Genomic DNA, 21,935 nt, shown 5'->3' on the forward strand with positions numbered 1-21,935 from the left:
TAGCATCAGCAAACCCTTTATTTTAGGCTTTTCTGCAGAGCTCACAGTTTCCTCCCTTTTTTCCTGGTTATCCGCTCCCTCTGCTGATAGAAGGTTAGATTCCCACATAAATTAAATTGCCACATAACAATAAGAACTTACACCAACAATTAATTATTCAAGTCCAACAATGCCATTTGTGTTTATTATATTTTTTAAAAACAGAAAAGCACTGTGCATAGAATAAAACAACATGAAAGTGTGGGCTCTTCTGTCTTGTAAAGATTCCTCTAGGTTTTCTAGTCCTCACAAAGGGAATAGAGAAGCTGTATTTGCTCAGCATACTCAAAACCTGGGCTGTGAACACAGGGCCAAAACAAAATAGCACTAAATATCAAACAAAAATCTCTCTTCATTGTTAAAGTATACAGTGCTCTCCACAAATATTGGCACCCCTGAGCAAAACAGTCTGTAAAAAGACATCCTTCTTTATTGCTTATCCATTTAATCTTTCAGTCAAAGTACTAACAAAAATCTAACATTTTGAAGTACAATGATTGGGAAAAAACCTAAAGGAAATAAATAGTTTTCTCAAATCTGTGTGTGTCACAATTGCCAGCACCCCATTTAATATTTGATGAAGCCTCCCTTTGCAAAGATAACAGCTCTTGGTCTTCTCCTGTAATGCTTATAATGAGGCTGGAGAACACATGGCCAAGGCCCTAGATACAGAATCTCTCCAGATCCTTCTTTACAATACTGATATCAATACCCAAATGAGCTTCTAACCAATTGCTGAATCACTGAATGACACTGTGTGCTGTGAATGTCCTAACCAGTCACAGATTACTGTACATATTTGGACCAATCAAAGCAGTCACACCGTCCAATAATTTTGGTCAAAATAATGCAGGCCAATCCTTACCACATCACATAAAGGGTTATTTAGAGTACTTACTAAAATATTTTTATATTTATATTTAGAATTAGAGTTTAAGAATGCATGGGAACATTTTAAATCATTACAATCACAATATGTAACAATATAATCACAACAGGGTATTTTGTGCAGCTCGCCCATATCACTTTGGTAACAATTACCGGCCAGGTGTCTCAAGTATGAGAGGGATGTTGTCTAGCCGAGGCTCATTCACAATGTCTCGAAATGCTGAGATGCCAATCTGTCCCTTCCCGATGTCCTCATGACGGTCTAGGTGGCAGCCCAATTTACCTGTAAAAGCCATGTTAGTTAAATGTAATGACAATATGAAGTTGTTCCTGTACCAATGTAGGAAAGCTTTTTACTTCCTTTTAACTTTCCTACAAGCACAAAGATGATATTCAAAGGAATAATAATGAAAACTCTAAACAGGATCTTTTTATGTAATTGAAGACTGGACCCTATGAATTGTTAGACTACCACCGTTTACTATGAATTGTAAATGGCTTTTCTGTTCATGTGATAAAATAAGTGTTATATAAAATGAGGACACCTTTTGAGTCATTGAGATGAACTGCTCTTAAGTAATTCAGTCCAACCACCTGGTCAAATTCTTCAAGCATAGACTTCACCCCTCCCCTTGAGGAAATATCATAACCTGCAGAGACAGTATTTTTAAATTAAAAAAAAAAACGTCATATAACGTTACATCAAATCACTGATGCGAGCTGCAGGACTATTAAAAATGAATGTCTGATGTGTGAGTTAATATTTTTCCATCCAAAATTTTTTAGTAAACCTAAAATATTTTGATTTCAGTAACAAGAAAAAAACACTTATGCTTTACTTCTTACCTACTGCAAATGCATGACATGTGTCTAGACACACTCCCACACGTGTCTTGTCTCGAACAAGATCAATTATGCTCTTCAGCTCATTAAACTGTCCACCCACAGTACTTCCCTGTCCACTCATGTTTTCAAGCACTGTTGAGAGATTAAGAAGTAGAGAAAGAGAGGGGGAGAGGGAGAGTAGTAAAAAAGTCATATATGTTGAGTTTTGAAGGAGCACACAGATGGCAACATTTTTTTTTTGAGGACATTGTTTTCAGCTTTTAATGTATTCAGTTCCAGAAATCCAGTATCAGTGTGCCAGACTCTCAAAATGCAAACATCACATTGCTTCAACTCAGCTCAGGCATGATTTTAACTGAGCACCTGGTGATCGGAAGGAGATGTTACCCATGGAAATGCTGCATTTCTTGAGACAATTTATTGGTAGGGAGCAATAAGGAACCAAGCACATTTTAGGAACTACTTCCCAACTTTCAATTATTTTGATTATTGAGTAATATATTCGAAAATTAATTCCCAACACACAATACAATATTACTGCCGCATTCTGGTTAAAAGTTATGATGTTTTTAATAATTATTTATCTTCAGAGTTCTGTTCGAAGACCCATTTTGAGGTGATTTGATAAAAACTCAAGGAGTAGCAAGAAAACATCACGTTTCAAATTTGAACAATTGCAAAACAACTGTACCTTTTTTCTGTGGCGTGGTGGAATACATAATACAATTCAGACTTTTCTGTGCCACAACATAAACACTGTAAAGACTACGACTGTATGTATATTTGAAGTTATAACAGACAACTTGTAGACAGGAGAATTACCACTCTAATGTCTTCTGGGTTTCTCAAATGCTAGAGGGAGCTCCCAAGTCTAAAATGAATGGATTAAGATGGAGCATTTGAGCAAAATCATAATTTATAAATGCTTAAACATTTTAATATAAAATAATACATTCATTTTCTAAACACAAAACAGCTAAAAATATTTTAACACCATTGTTATATTTTTAAAAACTTTTGAATTACAGGACTTTCAAAAGGCTCCTTGTCTACGCTTATAACATCAGTGAGCGCGAACAGCCAATGAGCTGCTCCGCTCGCCAAACAATCATATCTCAGTAGCAGTAATGTACAGGTTAGTTTTCTTTGTTTTTCTGTGAAATACATCCTTCTACTTTTTAAAATGAAATAAAAGTTGAGGGCAAGTGAATAGAAATTATTTTAACTGTTTGTTTTTAGCCATTTAGCTCCATTCACCCCTATTCATTGAGGACTCGCTCGCAGGCACCCTCTGGCGTACTGCAGTCCTGTTTTTGATGTAACGGGGGAAACACGAAGAGGCCAAGCTCCTCATAAAGCGGCTCTGATTGTAATTTGCATTTCATGCTGACGCTTCCTCTGGTGTCTGGAGAATATATTGCCATTCCTGATTCTACAGCCAAGATATGTTTAAGACAAATTTCCATAGTTCCTGTGCAATTTTGGAACACACATAATTTCAAAAGTTTTAGTTGTTAATAAGATGTATAGTTTGAAACCATTATCTTTTTCAATCATAGAAAGAAATAATGACATTTAAGTAAATTCTCATTTGATTAAGCATTGTAGGGGCCCACGGAGACCAATTTTATCAACACTTTGCATGCTTCCTCAGACAATTGTTTTGTACAATATTTTCAAATTTGGTTATAATGAGATTAAAGAAAGAGTGATGGATTTGTAGCCCCTTACATCAGAATAAGCAAGGCCGAACAGAGTAATTGATGTCTCGTGGCCATTCTTATAAAATTCAAGGTTGTTTTAAAAAGTATTCACCAACAGACTCTACAGATTATTTTAAGACCAAATTTGAGAAATTTTAATAAAATACACAGAAAAATAAAAAAACTAATTTACCAAACTTTGAAAAATTGCAGAAAAACTTTAAAAAGCAAAACTTTCAAAAGACTTGCATTTGAAAAAAATACCAGTTTCTGTGCTATGCATGATGTCAAATCAATCAAACTTATTCTTGTTTTTGTTAATTGCGCCAATTAAGGTCAAACAGTATAGGCAAAAACAAGAAAAAAAGATTGCTTAAATTTGTGTTAATGATTGGTCGGTGCTAAGCTCTCCAAATGCCTCTTGAAAGCTTATTGGCCAATGGTGGCCACACTTGTCCAATGATAGAGATGTCCTTAACAGTTTACTTATATAGTGCCCCACCGATGCAGCATGCAAAGTTTCAGCTTAATTGTCTTTTTTTGGATTTTGGGTTGTTATAGCACCCCCTACTGAATAAACTGTATAAAACTTGGTGGGCTTCCACAAAATCATGTGGGGTATAGGCCTGTCAAGTTTCATGAGCTTTGACCAAAGCAATCCTGATCTGTAGCCACTCATGTGAATTATGATAAACCCGGGGAAGATTAATTGGCATGTGGCAGCCATTCTTTTTTTTAATTATTCACTTCACTTTACTTTACTGTGGACCTCATGGTTCAGGAGATATGAGCCAAAACGTACAGTTTGCTCTATAGCGCCACCATCTGACCAATTTGGGTCATTTCACTTGCCTGAGTAGGGTGGGGCATACTACGCATACCCTACTGGTTTGGTGTTTGAAAGACTTAGTGTCTTCTTCCTAATCAGTTTTAGGGCAGAAAAGTATAACAAGAAGAAAAAAATCTTAGCAACAGCAATAGGGTTCCATGCACCTACAGCGCTTGGACCCCTAAAAAGGAAAAAGTAACTACACAATGTACGCTCACACAACTGAGTCCGGGAGGTAAAATAAAGCTCACTACTCCTCAATTTAGAGTGTGTTATTAATTTTAAATTATGTTATGCATGTCTGCAAGTCAGACTGTTAAGATATGACTATAGTTATTTTTTTTAAATGTAATCAATCTAACCTTAGCATGGTGGCATGTTGCCCTTTCCAACTTGTCTAGTTTTAATCAGCTGGAACAAAGCAGTGCATCTCAGTGGTGTAGAATGTATTGTTATTTTTAACAAATGTTCCATAAAGCTTGTCCAACCTCGTAAAAGTAGCTATGTAAGTGTAGCATAAATAGGTCACGTTACAGTAGTATTGTAGTTGAAAACAGATTGGTTTACCAGTGACAATAGCAGGTGTTTGCTGGTGAGCATGGTTTATAGCTTGGGCAATCCTCTTGATGCACTCCTCTGTGCTAGAGCCCATGGAGGCCCCTGGGTGGAGGTTAAACTGAGTAAGGCCCAAAGCACTGCAGCGGCTGAGCTCATCTACCAACATGAGCTGGCTCCTAGCAAACACATCTGAATCATAGCAGACATTAAGCAGAAAGCAGAACAACAAAAAACATTTTCTGGAGGTTTTAGACCTGCATGCATATAGGCGCTGGTATTTTGTTATTCATTCACTTGAAATGTAAGGTAATTTGATGGTATGTAAAAATGAAAATGTTTTAAGTGTTTTAATTTCACATTTGCCAAAAACAAAACAAACAAAAGCAATATTTAGCCCTTATCACAAATCTAGTCAACCAGACAAGACATGTTTGACATCCAAAGTTTGATTCTTTAATTTTACACTGGATCTATAAGGCTAAAGTAAACAACAAGTAACTGAAACCTGTAACTACCTGTTAGTGCTGTACAAAATGCATGCACGGCATTCATCACAAACTTGTCTCAAATGATGTCATGTCATATAATCTCAAGTAGACTTGCTTATGATTTCTGACACTTTATAACAAATATTGTTAGGTTTGTAGCTGCAGTGTAAAATGAAAGAAACAAACGTTGGACACCAAACGTTTTGGCAGAACTTTAAGTATCAAAAAATCTGTAGAATGCACATACTGAGTTGTTAATTGCCAAGTTTGGTAGGTGTGTTTGTACATGAAAAGCACCAAATTGTGCTGGCCACATGCCCTCCAAAACTAGAACTGAAGAACCACACCATAAAGTGTACACGTGCTGGACAAACCTTCTCTGGGTGACCCACAGTTCATCAGGTAAGATCCGTGTGGCAGAATGTGAGCCGAATCAAAGCCATACTGAGCACAAGCCTCCTGGAATTTGACTGCAACATCCGGATCGAGGGCAGGTCTTTGCCAGCAGCGCTGAGAGCCCAAAAATAAGCCAAAACTGCGACCCCCTATGTCCACACTGGCTTCCACTGCTTTCCATATACCTCCTTTAGAATGTGGAGTATTATTACATATCTTACATTTTACTGAAATTACATTATTAACGTGCTGCATTTGGCTTACCTGCTATAGAGACATGAGCCCCAATGAACTTTTTTCGTCCTTTAGTCCTGCCGTTCTTTCCTCTCACCACGTCGTTGATCCTGCATTCCGAAGGTTTTTCTGTACGACTTGTATCTGCGGTTTCCTCCACTTTCGTAAGATTTTCTTCTGCTTTCCTCCTCTTCTCTCCTCTTCTTCGTGGACCCATGCTTCTCGGTCTTCGATTTAATGAGGGACGCCAAATGGCAACAGCCGGTTGTATGCAAACAACCTGAAACGTCTAGCATTAAATCAACACAAATTACGTTACGTCGCTAACCATAAAGACAAATATAAGTAACCATGAATATTTAGTCACTTTAGTAACTGGGGGTGCGAGTGATTTTATAACCAGTGACTTGCATGCTAATGTGATCACACAGCGCCACTGTGTGCCTTCTTATTGATACAACTTGAGATAAACCCTGATCAGGCCCTTAGTTAGGGAAATTCAAAATAAACAGCATTACCACACATATAAATACTTTTTCACGTTGGTACGTTTTATATATGTTGCCATGTGTCAATAAAGGCTTTTTATATTTTTCTTTAGACGGAATTGGCCGGGTATTTCTTTGCTCTAGGATTTATTTTGTACATGCCTTCTGAAGGCAGATTTTCTTTTTACCACTGCCAGCATGAAATCGTTACTTTGACTTTTTCACGTTCTTTGCATCTAAAGACTGGACACAGATTCACACAAATCATTCTTATACTTACAGTTTAACCAGTTTGATTTTAAATACAGTTTGTTGTACTGATAGAGAATTAAAAACTCCAAAGCACATTGCTTTTTGAAATATGACGTCAATGTTTGGACAGCCTTTGAAGAACGTATGAAGAAAATAAATGTCTGTCTGCGGGAAGGGATACGCTAACCTATGTTTGTAATCAATAAATAAAACCAGACAGAGTACTGTCGTTCTTGGTCAGTAGCAATCTGTGGACTTTTAATACTGAAGGTCAAAAATTTCCCTTTGCTGCCCCCCCCCCTTCCGTCAAAGCTGCTCACACAATTCACACCGAGCAGTAAAATGGCCGACCGTCAACCAACTGACTTTTCAGCGCTTTAAAAACGATTTTGCATTTGTTCTTTTCGTTTACATTATCGTATTACAATATATCGTTACAAAACAGCACTGCACAGGAAACATTTCCGTAATTAGCTGCATCATTGCATACTGTTAATTGAGAAACTGTATTTCAAGCTGCCTCGAATGCCTCAAAATTTAGACTTTCGCACTGAAGCACTTTAGCAGTAGTTAGCTTCCAAGCTACATTTCATGTAATTCCTGAGGTAAGTGGGTTTGCTTCAGCGAGTAGAATTGTTCACGTATTATTCGTTACACCGACTGCATTCGTGTGCGTTAAAGGAACGAAAGATGGATATTTTGAAAAAATGCTGACTAAAAAAATCGAAGACGATGTTTTCGACGACAGAAGGGTGTCTGGATAGCTAGCTAGCGTAGTTTAGCACCGTTAGCCAGCTAGCTTAGCCACTGCAAGCTACTCGGTTTTTCCAGCGTAAGTGATCGCGGAGCATTTTCCAGTTTTGACTACAGGGTCAATATCAGCATTAACATTCAGTATCAACATCAACATGAAAAACCTAATATTGGTGGACGCCGGAAATGTTTGGGTGAGGCGCGGGTAGTGGACAGTATCGTAGTGCAACAAATTGGCTACGTTAGTTGGGCTAACTAACCAGCTGCTTAATGCGATTTGTCGTATGGTGCAGCTTTGCACACAGATCGGAGCATCATATGTTGGTTATTTGCTTACCGCTGTAAGTCCACGTGAAGCTTCCCCGTTTAACAACTCTCGAGAGGATCAGCGATATTGAACATTGATTAAAACCAGCCGTTTGGGTCCGCTCTGTGCAAAATATGCTCCTTCAGTATACCCGAAGTCCTGACAGTGCGGAAATTATTATTATAACTTGGTTGATCTAACTTTGGCTAGCTATCTTACGTTGAGAGGTTGTCTGACAAGCCGATTGTTCTAGATTTGTTTAATATAAGGACTTTGTTATTACGTTATTATTTACAAGCTACGCACTGTCTTGCACCAAATGGCATGCAGGGGAGGAAATGGGCGGGTGAACGGAGTGGCAACAGTGTCAAAATGTATTAACCTAGGTTAGTTAATTCATACGCTAACTGTAAGTTAAGAATGTGTGTTTCAGTGCTGGTGTTCATTGGCAATTTCTGTGTTTTTATCTTACAAAAACGGCTTGTAGCCAAGCATTGCTTGGCATGAGTTGCAAGTTGTGAGGCTTTTTAATAGGTGCATGTAAATACATACCACAGGCTAAATAGCTGTCAGGGTGCACAGTTTTCGTCATCGGAGTTAATCTGTCTGGATGACAGTACACGAACTTATGTTAAAACTACCGTTTTAACAACTAGGCAAGACCTGGTCACTAACGCTAACTGCCAGGTTCTTAGCTAATGTGGCTGACAGACCGTCGTCAGAGCCGTTCTCGTATTTCTCCTGAAAGGGTGTTAATTGTACACATTTCATTGCTTTGCTCAGTTGCGTTTCATAGTGAAAGGGAATGGTGGAATCGAAAATCGCAATGCTTTTTGTTTTACTAGAGAGGATTATCAGGAAAGGGAACAGCAGTTCATGGAAGACAAGAAAAGGAAGAAAGAAGATAAAAGGAAAAGGGAAACCTCACAGAAGGTGAAGACGCTAATATGTCATCAATATATTAGTCATCCTTACTTCTATTTGCATCATTAATGTACCTTATTTTCATTTTAAAATTGTAACAGTTTGTTTTTGCTTCTTTGTAGTACATTTGCTGACAAAACAATTTTACTCACCGTACTTTCAATATTGTTTTAATGTTATTTAATGTTAATGTTATTAGTGGTCAGTGATGATGAACACTTAAATTCATTAACCGTAAAGAATAACAAGAAAAGTCATGGTCATTAATAATAGTTTTACTTAGTTTCAGAATGTTTTTTTAAAATATGCTTGTGTGTTGTCACCAGTTTACTTGCTGATTTTTTATTTTTTTTTTTACATTCTACTTTTTGTATTTCAGGTGGTCGAGCAAAAAAACAAAGGTATTTCACCATTTTACATGATATAAATTTATAATCTTTCTGTTGTGTGTCAGTAGGTTATGTCTTGTGTTTATTGGAAGTAGCAAACGTATTGCTTTGTGTGTGTGTATGTGCCATCGTTATTGTTAAATGAAATGAAAACTTAATTGTCTTTTACGATTTGTTGCTTTTTCGTTGTTTATCTGCTTTCTTTTGAGTAATTGAAGTGTGTATGCCCCCCCCCTTTTTTCCTTTTGAATTTATCTCTCTCTCTTTTTTTTTTTTTGAAATCACAGTGCCAGAACTGACCAAGCCCCCATCTGCCCAGTCTCTTGCCACCCCCAACTCTGTATCCCCCAACCCTGGCCCTGTCCCTTCTACAACCTCCTCCATTGCCACCCCGGCTGCTGGCACCCCCCCTCAGGGTGGGAACAATGCTAAGCGGCCGGTGGTGGCCAACGGACAGCCCTCCCCCAGCACCCAGGCCCCCCAGCGATACATGCCCCGTGAAGTGCCCCCTCGATTCCGTTGCCAGCAGGACCACAAAGTGCTACTGAAGAGGGGCCAGCCACCACTGTCCTCCATGCTGCTGGGGGGAAACAACAGCGGGGGAGACAGCCCCAATGCAGCAGTGGCTGCTGCCTCAGGTGACAATGACTAGTACATTAATATAAAAAGCAGTAACCATTGACATTTGACTTGAGTGAAAAAAGAATGTGATTTGGCACTTCATTTGGTATGCTTTGTGAGAGAATCTTGAAGCCATGTCCCTTCCTAAACCACCCAGCGTTTTGGTGGTTATGATAGTATGCAGAAGTTTAATTTAGTTGATCATAATGTGTAATTGAAACTTGATTACTCTGATTGTCTGTTGACTTTGTAGTTCTAAGTATTTTCTCTGGTTCTCTTCAGACTCCAGCTTGGGTTCTGCAGGTCCAGCTGCTTCCTCTCTGTCCCACATGTCATCCTCTTCATCAATCGCTGCTTCTTCTACTACTACTACTACTTCTTCTTCTTCAAATTATGCAAATTCCATGTGGGGGGCGAGCTCTGGCAGCCAGCCCCTCTCTCAGGGCAGGGAGAAGGTGATAGTGGATGGGTCGGACCTGGAGGAATGGCCCAGTATTGCTGCTGGAGATGGGGCCAGAACAGTAGAGGCATCAGTTACTGGAGGAGCAGATGGCAGTGGAATATCGAACTGCAGTTCCTCATGGGGTGAAAGGCATCTCCAGCAGCAGCCGAAGGTTGTTGGAGGAGGGAATGAAGGTGGCAAATGTGTCAATTCTGGTAGCCCCTCCCCACCTTCATCCTCCTGTTCAACCAATGAATGTATGCAACCTAGTAGTGTTGTTTGGGGGTCCCAGGGAGTCATAGGAGGAAATGCAGTAGCAGCAGGGTCATTGCCCCCCCTATCCAAAGCTTCCCCACTCCCAGGGACTGAGTGCTCTGTTGGTGTCAGCTGCGGAATTCCAGGTGCCAACTTTAACCCTAATGCCAATCCCTCTGCCTGGCCAGCCCTGGTACAGGATGGTGCTGGTGCAGCTGCAGTTGAGGGTGGACCTTCTCCTCTCCAAAGCTCAATGTCATTGTCTGCCAACAACTCAATTTCTGTGAATCAAGCCTCTCATCAGCACCAACATCACCAAATGCAATACAGAGACGTAGAGCCATCCTGTAGAGAGTGGGGTGGTACAGCACTGGAGCCAGGAGCAGGACCAAAAAACACAGCAGTGAAGGAAGGGGGCGATGTTGATTGTGGAAGTACAGGAGGAGGGGATGTCTCTGCCTCTTCTTCATCCTCCACATCTTCATCTACTTGGAGAGTTCAGCCTTTTCCTGCAAATTCCAAAATCGGTGCCTCTAGAACTGAGACTAGGGAGGGTGGAACTGGGGGAAGCTCTCTCTCTTCTGAAGGGGGACACTCATGGGGCTTCAGCAGACAGGACGATAAACAGGGTGGGAGTACATGGGGCACAGGAAGTGGTTGTCAGATGTCTGGGGTATCTCAGGGAGCATGGGGTGGGGGAGTTGGGGAGTGGGGTAATTCTAGCGGTGTTGGCAATCCGATTGGGGGAAATGTAGATGGCTCAAGCAGTAACAGCAGCAGCAGCAGCGGCAGCATTAGTAATCCTTCAGTTTCTTCCTCCACACCTTCAACTATGACTAGAGCTTGGGACAATCAGAAAGGTGCTGGAGGAGATGGAGGGACAGGTGACTCCAGTGAGTGGGTAGGCCAGAGCAGCGGAGGTGGAGGGGGTACCTCATCATCCAGTGGTGGAGGAAACACAAGAAGTGGCAATCAGCATCAGGGCCACCACCGCTCTCATCAGCCTCCCAATGCTGAAGTGGCCTTACAAAATCTGCTCAGTCGGACCGACCTGGACCCCAGAGTGCTGTCCAACTCTGGTTGGGGGCAGACGCAAATCCGACAAAATGTTGCATGGGACTTGGAAGGAGAAGGAGGAGCAGCGGCAGGTGGAACTAGATCTTCTATTACGATGAACACGCCAAGCCATCCACCTTATTCTGGCCCTACTGGAACATCAACCACTGCCCCTTCATCTTCATCTCTGCTCCCTGACGCAGCTCAAAACACAAACTTGAACTCTAATTCCATCCTTGGACCTGCTTCTGTCTCGCCTGGTGAAGGCTGGGATAACAACAGCAGTAGCAGCAACAGTTCGTCTTTGCCCAGTCGAGGTCCACAATCCTCTGGCAACAGTATTCAAAACCCTAGTGTTTCTCAGTCCGGAGGTGGAGTGGGTAATTCAGCAGGAGGGCAGAGCAAGCCTTTTGGGGGCTGGGGAGAGTCACATCCATCTGAGAGCCAAGGAAAAGGTTGGGGCAGTGAGGGCCAGGAGTGGAGAGATCACATAGCAGGGAGTGGGTCAGGTGGATGGGGAGATTTTCGACAGCAGGGTACTCCAGCAGGTGGAAACTGGGGAAACAGTCAGGAGGAGAAGGGGACTGGAGGTTGGAAGGAGATGGGAAGAGGGGATGGGGGAAACTGGGGACAAAGAAGTGGTAGTGAATGGGGAGAGCGGGAGTGCAAAACAAGCAGTGGGGGTTGGGGTGATGGGAAGGATAGTGGAGGTACAAGTGGGGATTCAGAAGTGGGTACATGGGGCAGCTGGGATGAAGGGGCTCCAAGGAAATCTTGGGGAGCAGGAGGTACAGAGACAGGGGGTGGAGGAGTGGACACGGCAAGCAAATCTCACTCGGGCTGGGGTGGAAACATGCACCTTTCACAGATGCCAAACAGCCAAACGGCCGCTCTGAAAGGTCAGGCACAACAGCAACAACAATCACAGCCCCAGCAGTCAAAGTCGCTGGATGCAGGGGCCATGCAAGGGGGCTGGGGAAGACAAGGAGGTTCTTCAGCCCAGAACCAAAGTTCAGGATGGACCTCAGGGCCCATACCCCAAATATCCAGTGGTCCTGGAAGCAGTTCAGAGGCCAGTGGTTGGGAGGAGCCTTCGCCACAGTCAATAAGCAGAAAAAAGGAAATAGATGATGGTACATCTGCTTGGGGTGATCCTAATAACTATGTCTATGTCAATTATTGGGACAAGAACGACAGGCCATCTGGCCAACCAGTGCAGTCTCAGCAGCAGGGGCCTGCTCCACTTCCACCAGGAAGAATGCCCCCAGGCTCTGGGAACAGGGACATGAATCTCACACACTCTTCCAACAAAGGCCCCGCAACAGGTATTAACAGCTTTTGCCATTTCTTGAAAGAAGACCTTAGAAAGGGTAGTGATAAGTATTTGCCATGTTTCTTAGTTAAACTACATGTTTTCAGGTTTAAACCAGTCTGGAGAAATGGGGGGAAAAAAGTCCAACTACTACACATGCTACAAAATTATTTTCATATTTGCCTCAGATATTTGGATACTGTTCACAAGAAATATGGGTAGAAATACTGTAAAATACTATGTAATGTGCTAGTTACTATTAAAGATTATGAACAGTTTGTGTAATAAATAATTTTTCTCTGTTTACGTCACCTTTGATGCATCACTAGCTCAATCTGGATGGGGAGGGAGCAGTTCTCCTTCCAGTCCGTGTGTGGACAACGGCACTGCAGCTTGGGGCAAACCCGCTGACACACCCACCAGCTGGGGAGACTCGAATGACAGTGGAAATGCCTCGGGGTGGGGAAACCCCTCCCCTAACCCAATCAAATCTGGTGAGGTGGCAGCATAGTTTTAATTAAAAATGTGAAATGTATTAATGCAAGTGACATAATTTGGTTATCATTATGAATCTGCCTTTTTTAAATGTGCAGTCATTATTGAAATACAAGCATGCTAGTCTGGAGTAAAATATTCACATTGGTTGTGAATATATTTTTGTCCTAAAGGTTCAAAGTCTATGCAAGAAGGCTGGTGTGAGAGAGAGGGATCCGTCAGTGCTTCACGTCACTCCAGCTGGGAGGAAGAAGATGAGGGAGGCGTAATGTGGAATAATGCTGGATCCCAAGGCAGCAGCTCTTCCTACAATTCTGGGGGCTGGGGAAGCAAGAAGGGAAACAAGGTATGGTGAGCAAACTTTGCCTAAATGGTATACAATGATTGAGATTGGATGCAAATAAAGGTCATTAGCTTTCTTAAAAGTTGAACCCCATTTTAAAACAGTTGCAGCTAATCGTGTGTGTGCATAGGGAACAATGTGCAAAATATCAAGACTATTATGGTTCATGTTCAAGATTGTACTGAAGATTAAATCGCATTTTTCTCTCAGGGTTCAGTAAAAAGTGGAGACTCTTGGATGAACCCTATGACTAGGCAGTTTTCAAACATGGGGCTTCTGGTAAGTGCTTCCAGAGCGATTAATTCAATAATACAGTGTGAAAGCATTTAACATTCCATAAGCTCATCGAGCTTTATTTTTGTCTATTTTATACTTTATTTATTTGAGCTACATTAATGGTGAAGGATTCTTTTCCCCCCTTCAGGGAGAGGATCCCAGTGGCCGTCCATTGGATCTGGCCCCTGGTCCTCCTCAAGAAAAAAAGGTAGATGCAGACAAACGAGGTGTGAGTTTGAATGACTACAATGGAGAGATGCGCAAAGGAGGGCGTGGAGGAGGAGGTGGTGTAGTCTTCCGTTCCCCTGGTTCCAAAGAGGTTGGGCCTGGTGAGCCTGGGCCTTACTATGACAAGGTATGACAGTTTCTCTGAAGTCTGTGAATCTCTGTCTTTTTTGATTAGTTAACCCTCTGTATCCCTGTATTCTCCTATTTTAATTTCTTCGCTTAACTCTTCCCCTCTCTCACACCTTTTTTCCCTTAATTAAACCCTGTATTTGGCCCTGTCTGCTTTATTCTTGCTGTGATCAGCAGACCTTGCCTTTCACCAATCAGGATGGGTGCCTTGGGGAGGAGGGGCCTTGTTCTCCATATTCTTCGCCCACAGTCTTCAAACCCTCTCCCCTCTACAACCACCCCAATCCCCCTAGACAAGTAAGGCTGTGCCATTGTATATCTCTTAGCCCATCTCAGTCTCACTGCGTCACCCTTGGCCAGTTACCTTTTGAATTATTGTCTGATAAAACCTTCCATTCTTCAAACTTAAATATTACCCTCAAAATACCTATTTGTTCTGTCTCCTTAACTCTTCTATTTGTTTTCTGTCTTGGATAGAGCTTCAAACCACCACCACCCCCACCCTACCCCACCTCAAAATGTCTTTTTATATTCAGGGAGTTGTTCAGGCATGTGGTCATTCTGTTTTGTCTCACTTGTTTCCTCTGCAGATGGGTGGTCATATGTTTGGTGGTGGTGTTGGTGGGATGGCGCAACCCAGGCACCAGCCAGGAGTGCCACCTGTTAACCCGACTGTACGAGCGCAAGTGCCTCATCAGTTCCTGTCACCTCAGGTACAGAACTTTGCAAGTCCTAAAGGAATAGTTGAGCTCAAGTAGGCACAATTTATTCATTTATGCCCTACCAATTAATATAATGAAAACTGCATGTCTAAGACTATGTTTACACAACAGATAAAAGTGACCCAAATCTGTTCTTTTTCTTCATATGTGACACAGATCTGTTATCTGTGTGGCAGTGTGAACCACAAAAAACGCGTTGAATCTGACATTTTCAATTCCAATTTGAGATGCTCTCATATGTGGTCCTTAATCCGATACGTATCCAATATGCCACAGTGCGACTCAGTCTGAACAGCCAGATTGGAATTCATGCGACTTTTACGTCAATCCAGCTCAACATTCGTCATAGTTTCGCACTGCTGAGACCTCACAAACATTTGGGGTGATATTTCTGTGCAAAAATCAGAAGAGACCTTCTATGTTTGAAGAGATTTTGAAAGAAATGGGCGAGCGAGGCTGCAGCATCAAAGAACAGTTAAAAGTCTGAAAGCAAAGTTTACGGAATCCGAGGACACTAACCAAAGAAGTGACCGTGGCTGAATAACGTGCCCTTTTTACGGCGAGCTCGAAGACATTCTGGGTGATGAGCCCAGCTGTCAGTTTAGGAGCGTGATCTGTTTAGACTAATGTTGCATATAGGTCACATTTAAAATATATATTGTGAACAAAAAAATCGGATTTGGTCAGAAAATCAGATTTGGGCCACTTTTACCTGCTGTGTGAACATAGCCCAAGTCAGCACACACTTGCCTCTTGACATTCTGTTTAAAATATAAAAATGAATAAAAGTATGGATAAAATTCAGGCTTCAAAATGGCTGTTGCTACTTTTAGTTGTGCGGGACACCTCAGTCCATTTCTGTAGATAAGTGTGGCCAATCGTATGGATTTCAAGATATGTATTTAGTTAGTCGTTTTTTTTGTTCTGTCCTGTTTCTTTACCAGTTATAATTTTAATAGTAAGTTTCTTTTTAATGCTGTTTGGAAATGTCCAGCGACTACAGTGGTGGACGAAGAACATAAACCATGTACTTGAATTAAAGTAGAGATACCTAAGGTAAAATATTACTCCAGTAAAAGTAGAAGTCCTCTCTGTAGACCTCCACTTGAGTAAAAGTACAAAAGTATTTGCCTTCAAATGTACTTAAGTATCAAAAGTAAAACTACTAGAAGATTAATAATGGCTCTAATGCCCTATTATCATTTTGTAACAAGACTCTTGCTTCATCTACTCAGTTTAGGTGAAAATACTCTAGTGTCACTCTTGTAACACCAATATTTTATTAGAATGTCATTAAATTTAGTTTGTATTGAATTTAAACTTGTTTACATTTAATAGAAACTTGCTTTAAACACATTCACAAATGAGTTTTCCTTTACTACAACCCCATTTCCAAAAAAGTTGGTACGCTGTGCAAAATGTAAATAAAAACAAAATTCAACAATATGCAAATCATTTAAACCTTATATTTCATTGAAAAAGTACAAAGACAACAAATCAAATGTTGAAACTGAGAAATATTATTGTTTTTTGAAAAATATATGCCCTTTTTGAATTTGTTGCTAACAACATGTTCCAAAAAAGTTGGGACGGTGGCATGTTTACCACTGTGTTTCATCACCTCTTGGTGATGGGAACTGAGGAGACCAATTGCTATGTTTTGTTTTCCATTTTTGCTTAGCATAGGATTTCAGATGCTCATCAGTCCGGGGTCTCCTTTGTCGCATTTTTCATTTTATAAGGTGCCAAATGTTATCAGTGGTGACAGGTCTCGACTTTGGCGTTTTCCCTTGCACACAGAGATTCCCCCAGATTCTCAATCTTTTCATGAAATTATGTACTGTAGATGATGAAAAGCAAAAGTTCTTTGCTATTTTATGTTAAGAAACGTTATTCTTGAATTGTTGCACTATTTGATTGTGCAGTCTTTCGCGGAGTGGTGAACCCCTCCTCATCTTTACTTCTGAAAGACTCGGCGTATCTGGGATGCTCTTTTTGTACCCAATTATGTTACTGACCTGTTGCCAATTAACCACCAGGTGTGTGTTTTAAGCATTACACAATTTTACCAGCCTTTTTTTTGCCCCCATCCCAACTGTTTTGGAACGTGTTGCTGGCATCAAATTCAAAATATGCAAATAATTTTCAAAAAACAATTAAATTTCTCAGTTTCAACATTTGATATCTTATCTTTGAAGCATTCTCCATGAAGTATAGGGTTTAAATGATTTGCACATCATTGCATTTTGTTTTTATTCATTTCTCACAGCGTCCCAACTTTTTTGGAAATGGGGATGTATACTGCATCTGTAGGTCTCTGTTCATAAACATAAACTAGCCAAAATGAATGTACCATAAAATGAAAGTGTTTGCATAAATTCAGAAAAAAGACACATGCCAGTCACAACTGCATATGTGTACATATTTCTATATTGTGGTCTATTTACACAAAGTTATGTCAGAGTCAGGAGTTTCGTCATTTATGTAGACATAGGCACTCCCAAAATTTTATGCTGCTGCACTGACGTTGAACCGTATGCTTGCACTGGGTAGGTATGTCCAACAGGTCAAAACAAGCTCAAAACAAAGTGCGTGCTGTACCCTGATTGGTGTGCTTGCTTCACGCTTCTTTTGTTTTGACATGTTACGTTTTTATGCACACATAAGCCAAAAGGAAAAACAGATTTCGCATAATGTAGTGGAGTAAAAAGTAAGGTATTTGACTGTGAAATGTAGTGGAGTAAATGTAAAAAGTCACCAAAAATGGAAGTGTTAATTTGTGGTTCATCATGCTGTCGGTTAGGTTCCAGGTTCTGTTTTGAAGCAAATGCCTCCTCCAAGTGGGGGCGTTGGAGGAGTGGGTGGAGGGGTGTTCCCTCCTCAGCTCTCCCCACAGCACATCGCCATGCTCAGCAGCATCTACCCCCCTCACATCCAGTTTCAGTTGGTGAGTGTCACCTTTGAAGCTGGGTAATCAACTTTACAGAAGGCATCCATCACTTTGAATTGTCTTAATGTATTTAGGGATGCATTGGTACTGATACTGGTATTGAGCCGATACCAGTCGTAAAAATTCTTGTACTCATAAAAATTCGCTAATACCAGCTGATACCTTTTGCCCTAATGTGACTCAGATCTGATGTTTTCAGGGCTGTGTGGACGTGTAAATCTGATCTTTTCAAATCCGACCACTTTCATGTGTCCTGGATTGGATATGTATCCGATTTGTGGCCATGCGACCTTAATGTGAACACTCAGATCGGAATTCATGTGCTTTTCTTCCACTGCGCGTGCCAGCCATCGGAACTTCATGATCACTCCTGTGATGCTGGCATAGATGAAACTGAAAGCTTTGGGAGCGACTGGCGTTCGTTGGTCATGATTGTTTACCTCTGGATGAGCGCACCACTTGAAGCAAAAACATTGTTCTGTTGCGCATGCAGGTCAGTTTAGGAGCGTGATCTGTTTAGACTAATGTTGCATATAGGTCACATTTAAAAGATATTGTGAACAAAAAAATCGCTGTGTGAGCCCAAGTCAGCACACACTTGCCTCTTGACATTCTGTAAATATAAAATTCAAAATATAAAAATGAATAAAAGTATGGATTAAATTCAGGCTTCAAAATGGCTGTTGTTACTTTTAGTTGTGCGGGACACCTCAGTCCATTTCTGTAGATAAGTCATTCAGCGTTACCATGGCAGCAGCGCCGAACAGAATTTAAAGCCTGTAAACAGCGGAAAAGCAGCACATCTCACCTTTCTTGCCTTCGTCTCAATCTAATAAATAAGTTAATTATCTTCGTAGGGAAGACACTCGTTCTGCTCTTTAGTTTGTTTGCTGATGATGCATGTGACGCACGTGATTGAATCACGTGACGTTACTGAGTAGGATGTACTCGTTGCAGGTCATTTCTGGACGCTGGTTCGTTCACATCAATGATGGATTTGAATCACTTACCTAAATGAGTGTGAACCATCATGTCAGAGAGACTGGATTTCAGCAATGAGGCTTGTAATGTGAACATAGCCTCAGGTTGCATAGCTAGCTAATGCAGTTCATTTAAAATCGGGTAGATTTTAATGATTTAAATTGGCAAAGTACATTTAACTCATTTGCACGAACAGCTGCTTAAATCTTAAGTAGGTTACGCAATATGGTATCAGACTCTGTATTAGTGAGTACTAAAAAAAGTTGTACTCTTAAAAAATGGTATTGATGCATCTCTAGTTGTAACATTTAGTAATGTTATTTTTTTCTGTTTGTTGAATAGTATTTCTTTCTGTTGAATAGGCTGCAATTTGTAAACCAAAGATTTCCTGGGGTCCAGCATAGTTTGGCAATTCCTCTGCTCAGACACTCCAACTAAACCTGGAAATTAACTGATGAAGTGTGTTTGTGCGGGGAAATCACCAAACTGTGCTGCACTATTTCCAGGACTAGGTTTGATGGCCTTTGTTGTAAATAGTTTAGCTCTGGCTTCTTCACAGGCGTGTCAGCTACTCCTGCAGCAGCAGCCTCAGCAGCAGCAGCAGCAAATGCTGCAGAACCATCGCAAGTTCCCTCAAAATGTACGTCAGCAAGCAGACCCACAACAGGTACGGACCTGTGGCCAATATGAAGTGCATCACCAGGGTTCCTGTGGATCCTTGAAAAGTCTTATAGTCTTGAAATAGATATTGAAGATTTCATAAAATATTGATGTCATGAAGCAGTACAAAAAAAACATATCCATCCAGAATGTTACTTTATGCTCACACTAAAAATTAACTAATTATAATTACTGTAGTATTAATTGGCAGAGTAGCATAACATTGGGTATAATAAGAGCATCCCTGAGAGGCTGAGTGTTTGAGAAGATTGGGAGGGGAGGGAAAGACTACACAGACAAATAGTGTAAAAATTAAAGAATAAAGTTTCTCAACATAATATATCAAAGAACTTGGGATTTCATCATCTTCAGAACATAATGTCATTGAAAGATTCAGAGAATTTCAGAGAAATCTCTGTATGCCAGGGGCAACAATGAAAACCAGTATTGGCTAACCATAATCTTTGGGCCCTCAGGTGGCTCTACATTAAAAACCGACCGCTTCTGAAGTGGAAACCACTGCATGGGCTCAGGAACATTTGCAAAAACAATTGTCTGTGAACACAGTTTGTTGTTTCATCCACAAATGCAACTTCAAACTTTAACCATATAACCATATATAAACAGGATCCAGAAAAATCATTCCCTTCTCTTGGTCCAAGCTAATTTAAATTTATTTCATGTACTGTGGTTCGTCGAATCAAAATTTTAATTTTTTTTTGGAAATCATGGCTGCTGCGTCCTCCGGGCTAAAGAGGAGAGGGACCATTCAGCTTATTGTCAGTGCATAGTTCGAAAGCCAGCATCCATGATGGTATTGGGGAGCATTAGGGCATATAGCATGGGTGACTTACACATCTGTGAAGGCACCATTAATGCTGAGCATTCCAAACAGGTTTTGGAGCAACATGTACTGCCATCCAGATGACATCATTGCTTATTTCAGCAAGACAATGGCAAATAACATTCTGCATTGATCACAACATAATGGCTTCTTAGTAAGTCAGAGTGCTAACTGACTTCTCACCCATTAAAACCATTTAAAATAAAACAATGGAGGCTCCGAACTGTTGAGCACCCGAAATCCTACATCAAGCAGGAATGGGAAAACGACGGTTTCGTAGCTGTAGCAATTGGTCTCCTCAGTTCCCAAATTCAATCATTGCATTTTGTCTTTATTTACATCTTGCACAGTGTCCTAAATTTTTTGGTTGTTCATGTTTTTTTTCCTGACCAGTCAAATGAATAATAGATATTTAATACTTGCCATATTTGAGTGTGTGTCATCACGTGGGAGAAATGGTATGCCGAGGTCTTAAAAAGCATTAAATTTGATTTTAAAAATTGTGCAGCAACTGGACCTGGGTGATATCTAAATATGATTAGCACACTGTTCGTAGTAAAAAAAAACAATTGTGACTGTCGACTAGAGCCCATCCCCCCTTCTGAACAACACTCGCAGTCCACTGTAGCTTTGACCTACTTTCTGTTCTATTTTTAGGTTATATGCTTTTTTTTAGCATTGGCTGTTTTAATGAAATCTTTCATGAAACACAATATAATCAATATAATATTGATTACCCCATCATCTTTTGAAAACTATTCCACCTGTCATTTTAATGGATGTTAACTTGCGTTTATCATGGATATAAATACATAGATGTCGTGTTGCTGTTTGTTCCCTATCTGAAGTGGTAAGTCTGCCATGTTGGAGCAGTCACGATCTGCTAGTAAACGAAAGCACCTCAGTTTCAAACAAAAGTTAAACAAGGAAGCTGATATAGCCACGAAAAATGGCTGAGAGAATTAATATTCTGATTTACATTTGTCTGATCTTTGCAGGCATTGATAGGATCTCTCTTGAGCAGAGAGACAGCAGATCAGACAACAATCATCATATTTATGATCTAGATTTTAAAAATCTGAACATGAAATTTGCTATCCTAAAAATACATATCAGATGTAAATGCGAGTGTACAAACAAAAATTTCTCAAACATCAACAAATCCATAAATGTGTAAATCACTTCTAATGTTCATACATACAAAAATGAAGTAAACCCCTAAAACACAGTAAGGCGATGCTTGTGTACTTTAAATGTTTTATACGAATTAAGGTATGCTATCCCTACAATGCACACTTACTCAGCATTAACAATCATTGTAATTAAATGAATATAACTACTTCACATCAAGTTAAGATACCCTGTATGGGTTATTAAATCAAATAAGCTTAATATAAAACCAGGGCAAAAACAATTACACCACCAAGTTTTCTGTGCTTTACCAACCACATGGTCATATCTATATTTAAACACTGACATGAGTGTTGAATGCAGCGTTCACCTCATTATATAATCCTATCCCATTGT

General features: G+C 40.5%; 2 protein-coding genes across 12 annotated transcripts in view; one reads left to right on the forward strand and one right to left on the reverse strand.

Annotated features, from left to right (window-relative positions):
• On the reverse strand, nt 1-8,086 carry si:ch211-141o9.10 (probable endonuclease 4). Of its 5 annotated transcripts, none has more exons than XM_036560450.1 (8): nt 7,812-8,085; nt 6,012-6,270; nt 5,726-5,935; nt 4,873-5,052; nt 1,774-1,905; nt 1,473-1,577; nt 1,081-1,210; nt 1-83 (listed from the first exon to the last, which is right to left on the reverse strand). In XM_036560450.1, the coding sequence occupies exons 2-8, from the start codon at nt 6,196-6,198 to the stop codon at nt 68-70; spliced, it is 960 nt and encodes a 319-aa protein (XP_036416343.1). In that variant the 5' UTR covers nt 6,199-6,270; nt 7,812-8,085; the 3' UTR covers nt 1-67. The 5 variants fall into 5 exon arrangements, with proteins under 5 accessions (XP_036416343.1, XP_036416344.1, XP_036416340.1 ...); XM_036560451.1 differs by lacking the exon at nt 1-83 and adding an exon at nt 157-336 and having other exon boundaries at nt 4,873-4,965; nt 7,812-8,086; XM_036560447.1 differs by lacking the exon at nt 1-83 and adding an exon at nt 157-336.
• tnrc6b (trinucleotide repeat containing adaptor 6B) overlaps nt 7,047-21,935 on the forward strand; it is a 21,230-nt gene continuing 6,341 nt past the window's right edge. For 2 of the 7 annotated variants that reach the window (XM_036560440.1, XM_036560444.1), the window contains exons 1-13: nt 7,047-7,326; nt 8,627-8,714; nt 9,085-9,106; nt 9,382-9,732; nt 9,998-12,793; nt 13,110-13,274; nt 13,449-13,621; nt 13,829-13,897; nt 14,043-14,249; nt 14,429-14,548; nt 14,842-14,964; nt 17,777-17,920; nt 19,464-19,571. In XM_036560440.1, coding sequence (XP_036416333.1) covers nt 8,658-8,714; nt 9,085-9,106; nt 9,382-9,732; nt 9,998-12,793; nt 13,110-13,274; nt 13,449-13,621; nt 13,829-13,897; nt 14,043-14,249; nt 14,429-14,548; nt 14,842-14,964; nt 17,777-17,920; nt 19,464-19,571 — 4,335 coding nt within the window. In that variant the 5' untranslated portion in view covers nt 7,047-7,326; nt 8,627-8,657. Of the gene's footprint in view, nt 7,327-8,104; nt 8,715-9,084; nt 9,107-9,381; nt 9,733-9,997; nt 12,794-13,109; nt 13,275-13,448; nt 13,622-13,828; nt 13,898-14,042; nt 14,250-14,425; nt 14,549-14,841; nt 14,965-17,776; nt 17,921-19,463; nt 19,572-21,935 lie in introns of those variants that run through there. The other 5 variants (XM_036560442.1, XM_036560443.1, XM_036560437.1 and 2 more) reach the window with 4 other exon arrangements.

This window comes from Colossoma macropomum, unplaced genomic scaffold, assembly GCF_904425465.1.
Source record: "Colossoma macropomum unplaced genomic scaffold, Colossoma_macropomum, whole genome shotgun sequence".
Classification (NCBI taxonomy): Eukaryota; Metazoa; Chordata; class Actinopteri; order Characiformes; family Serrasalmidae; genus Colossoma; species Colossoma macropomum.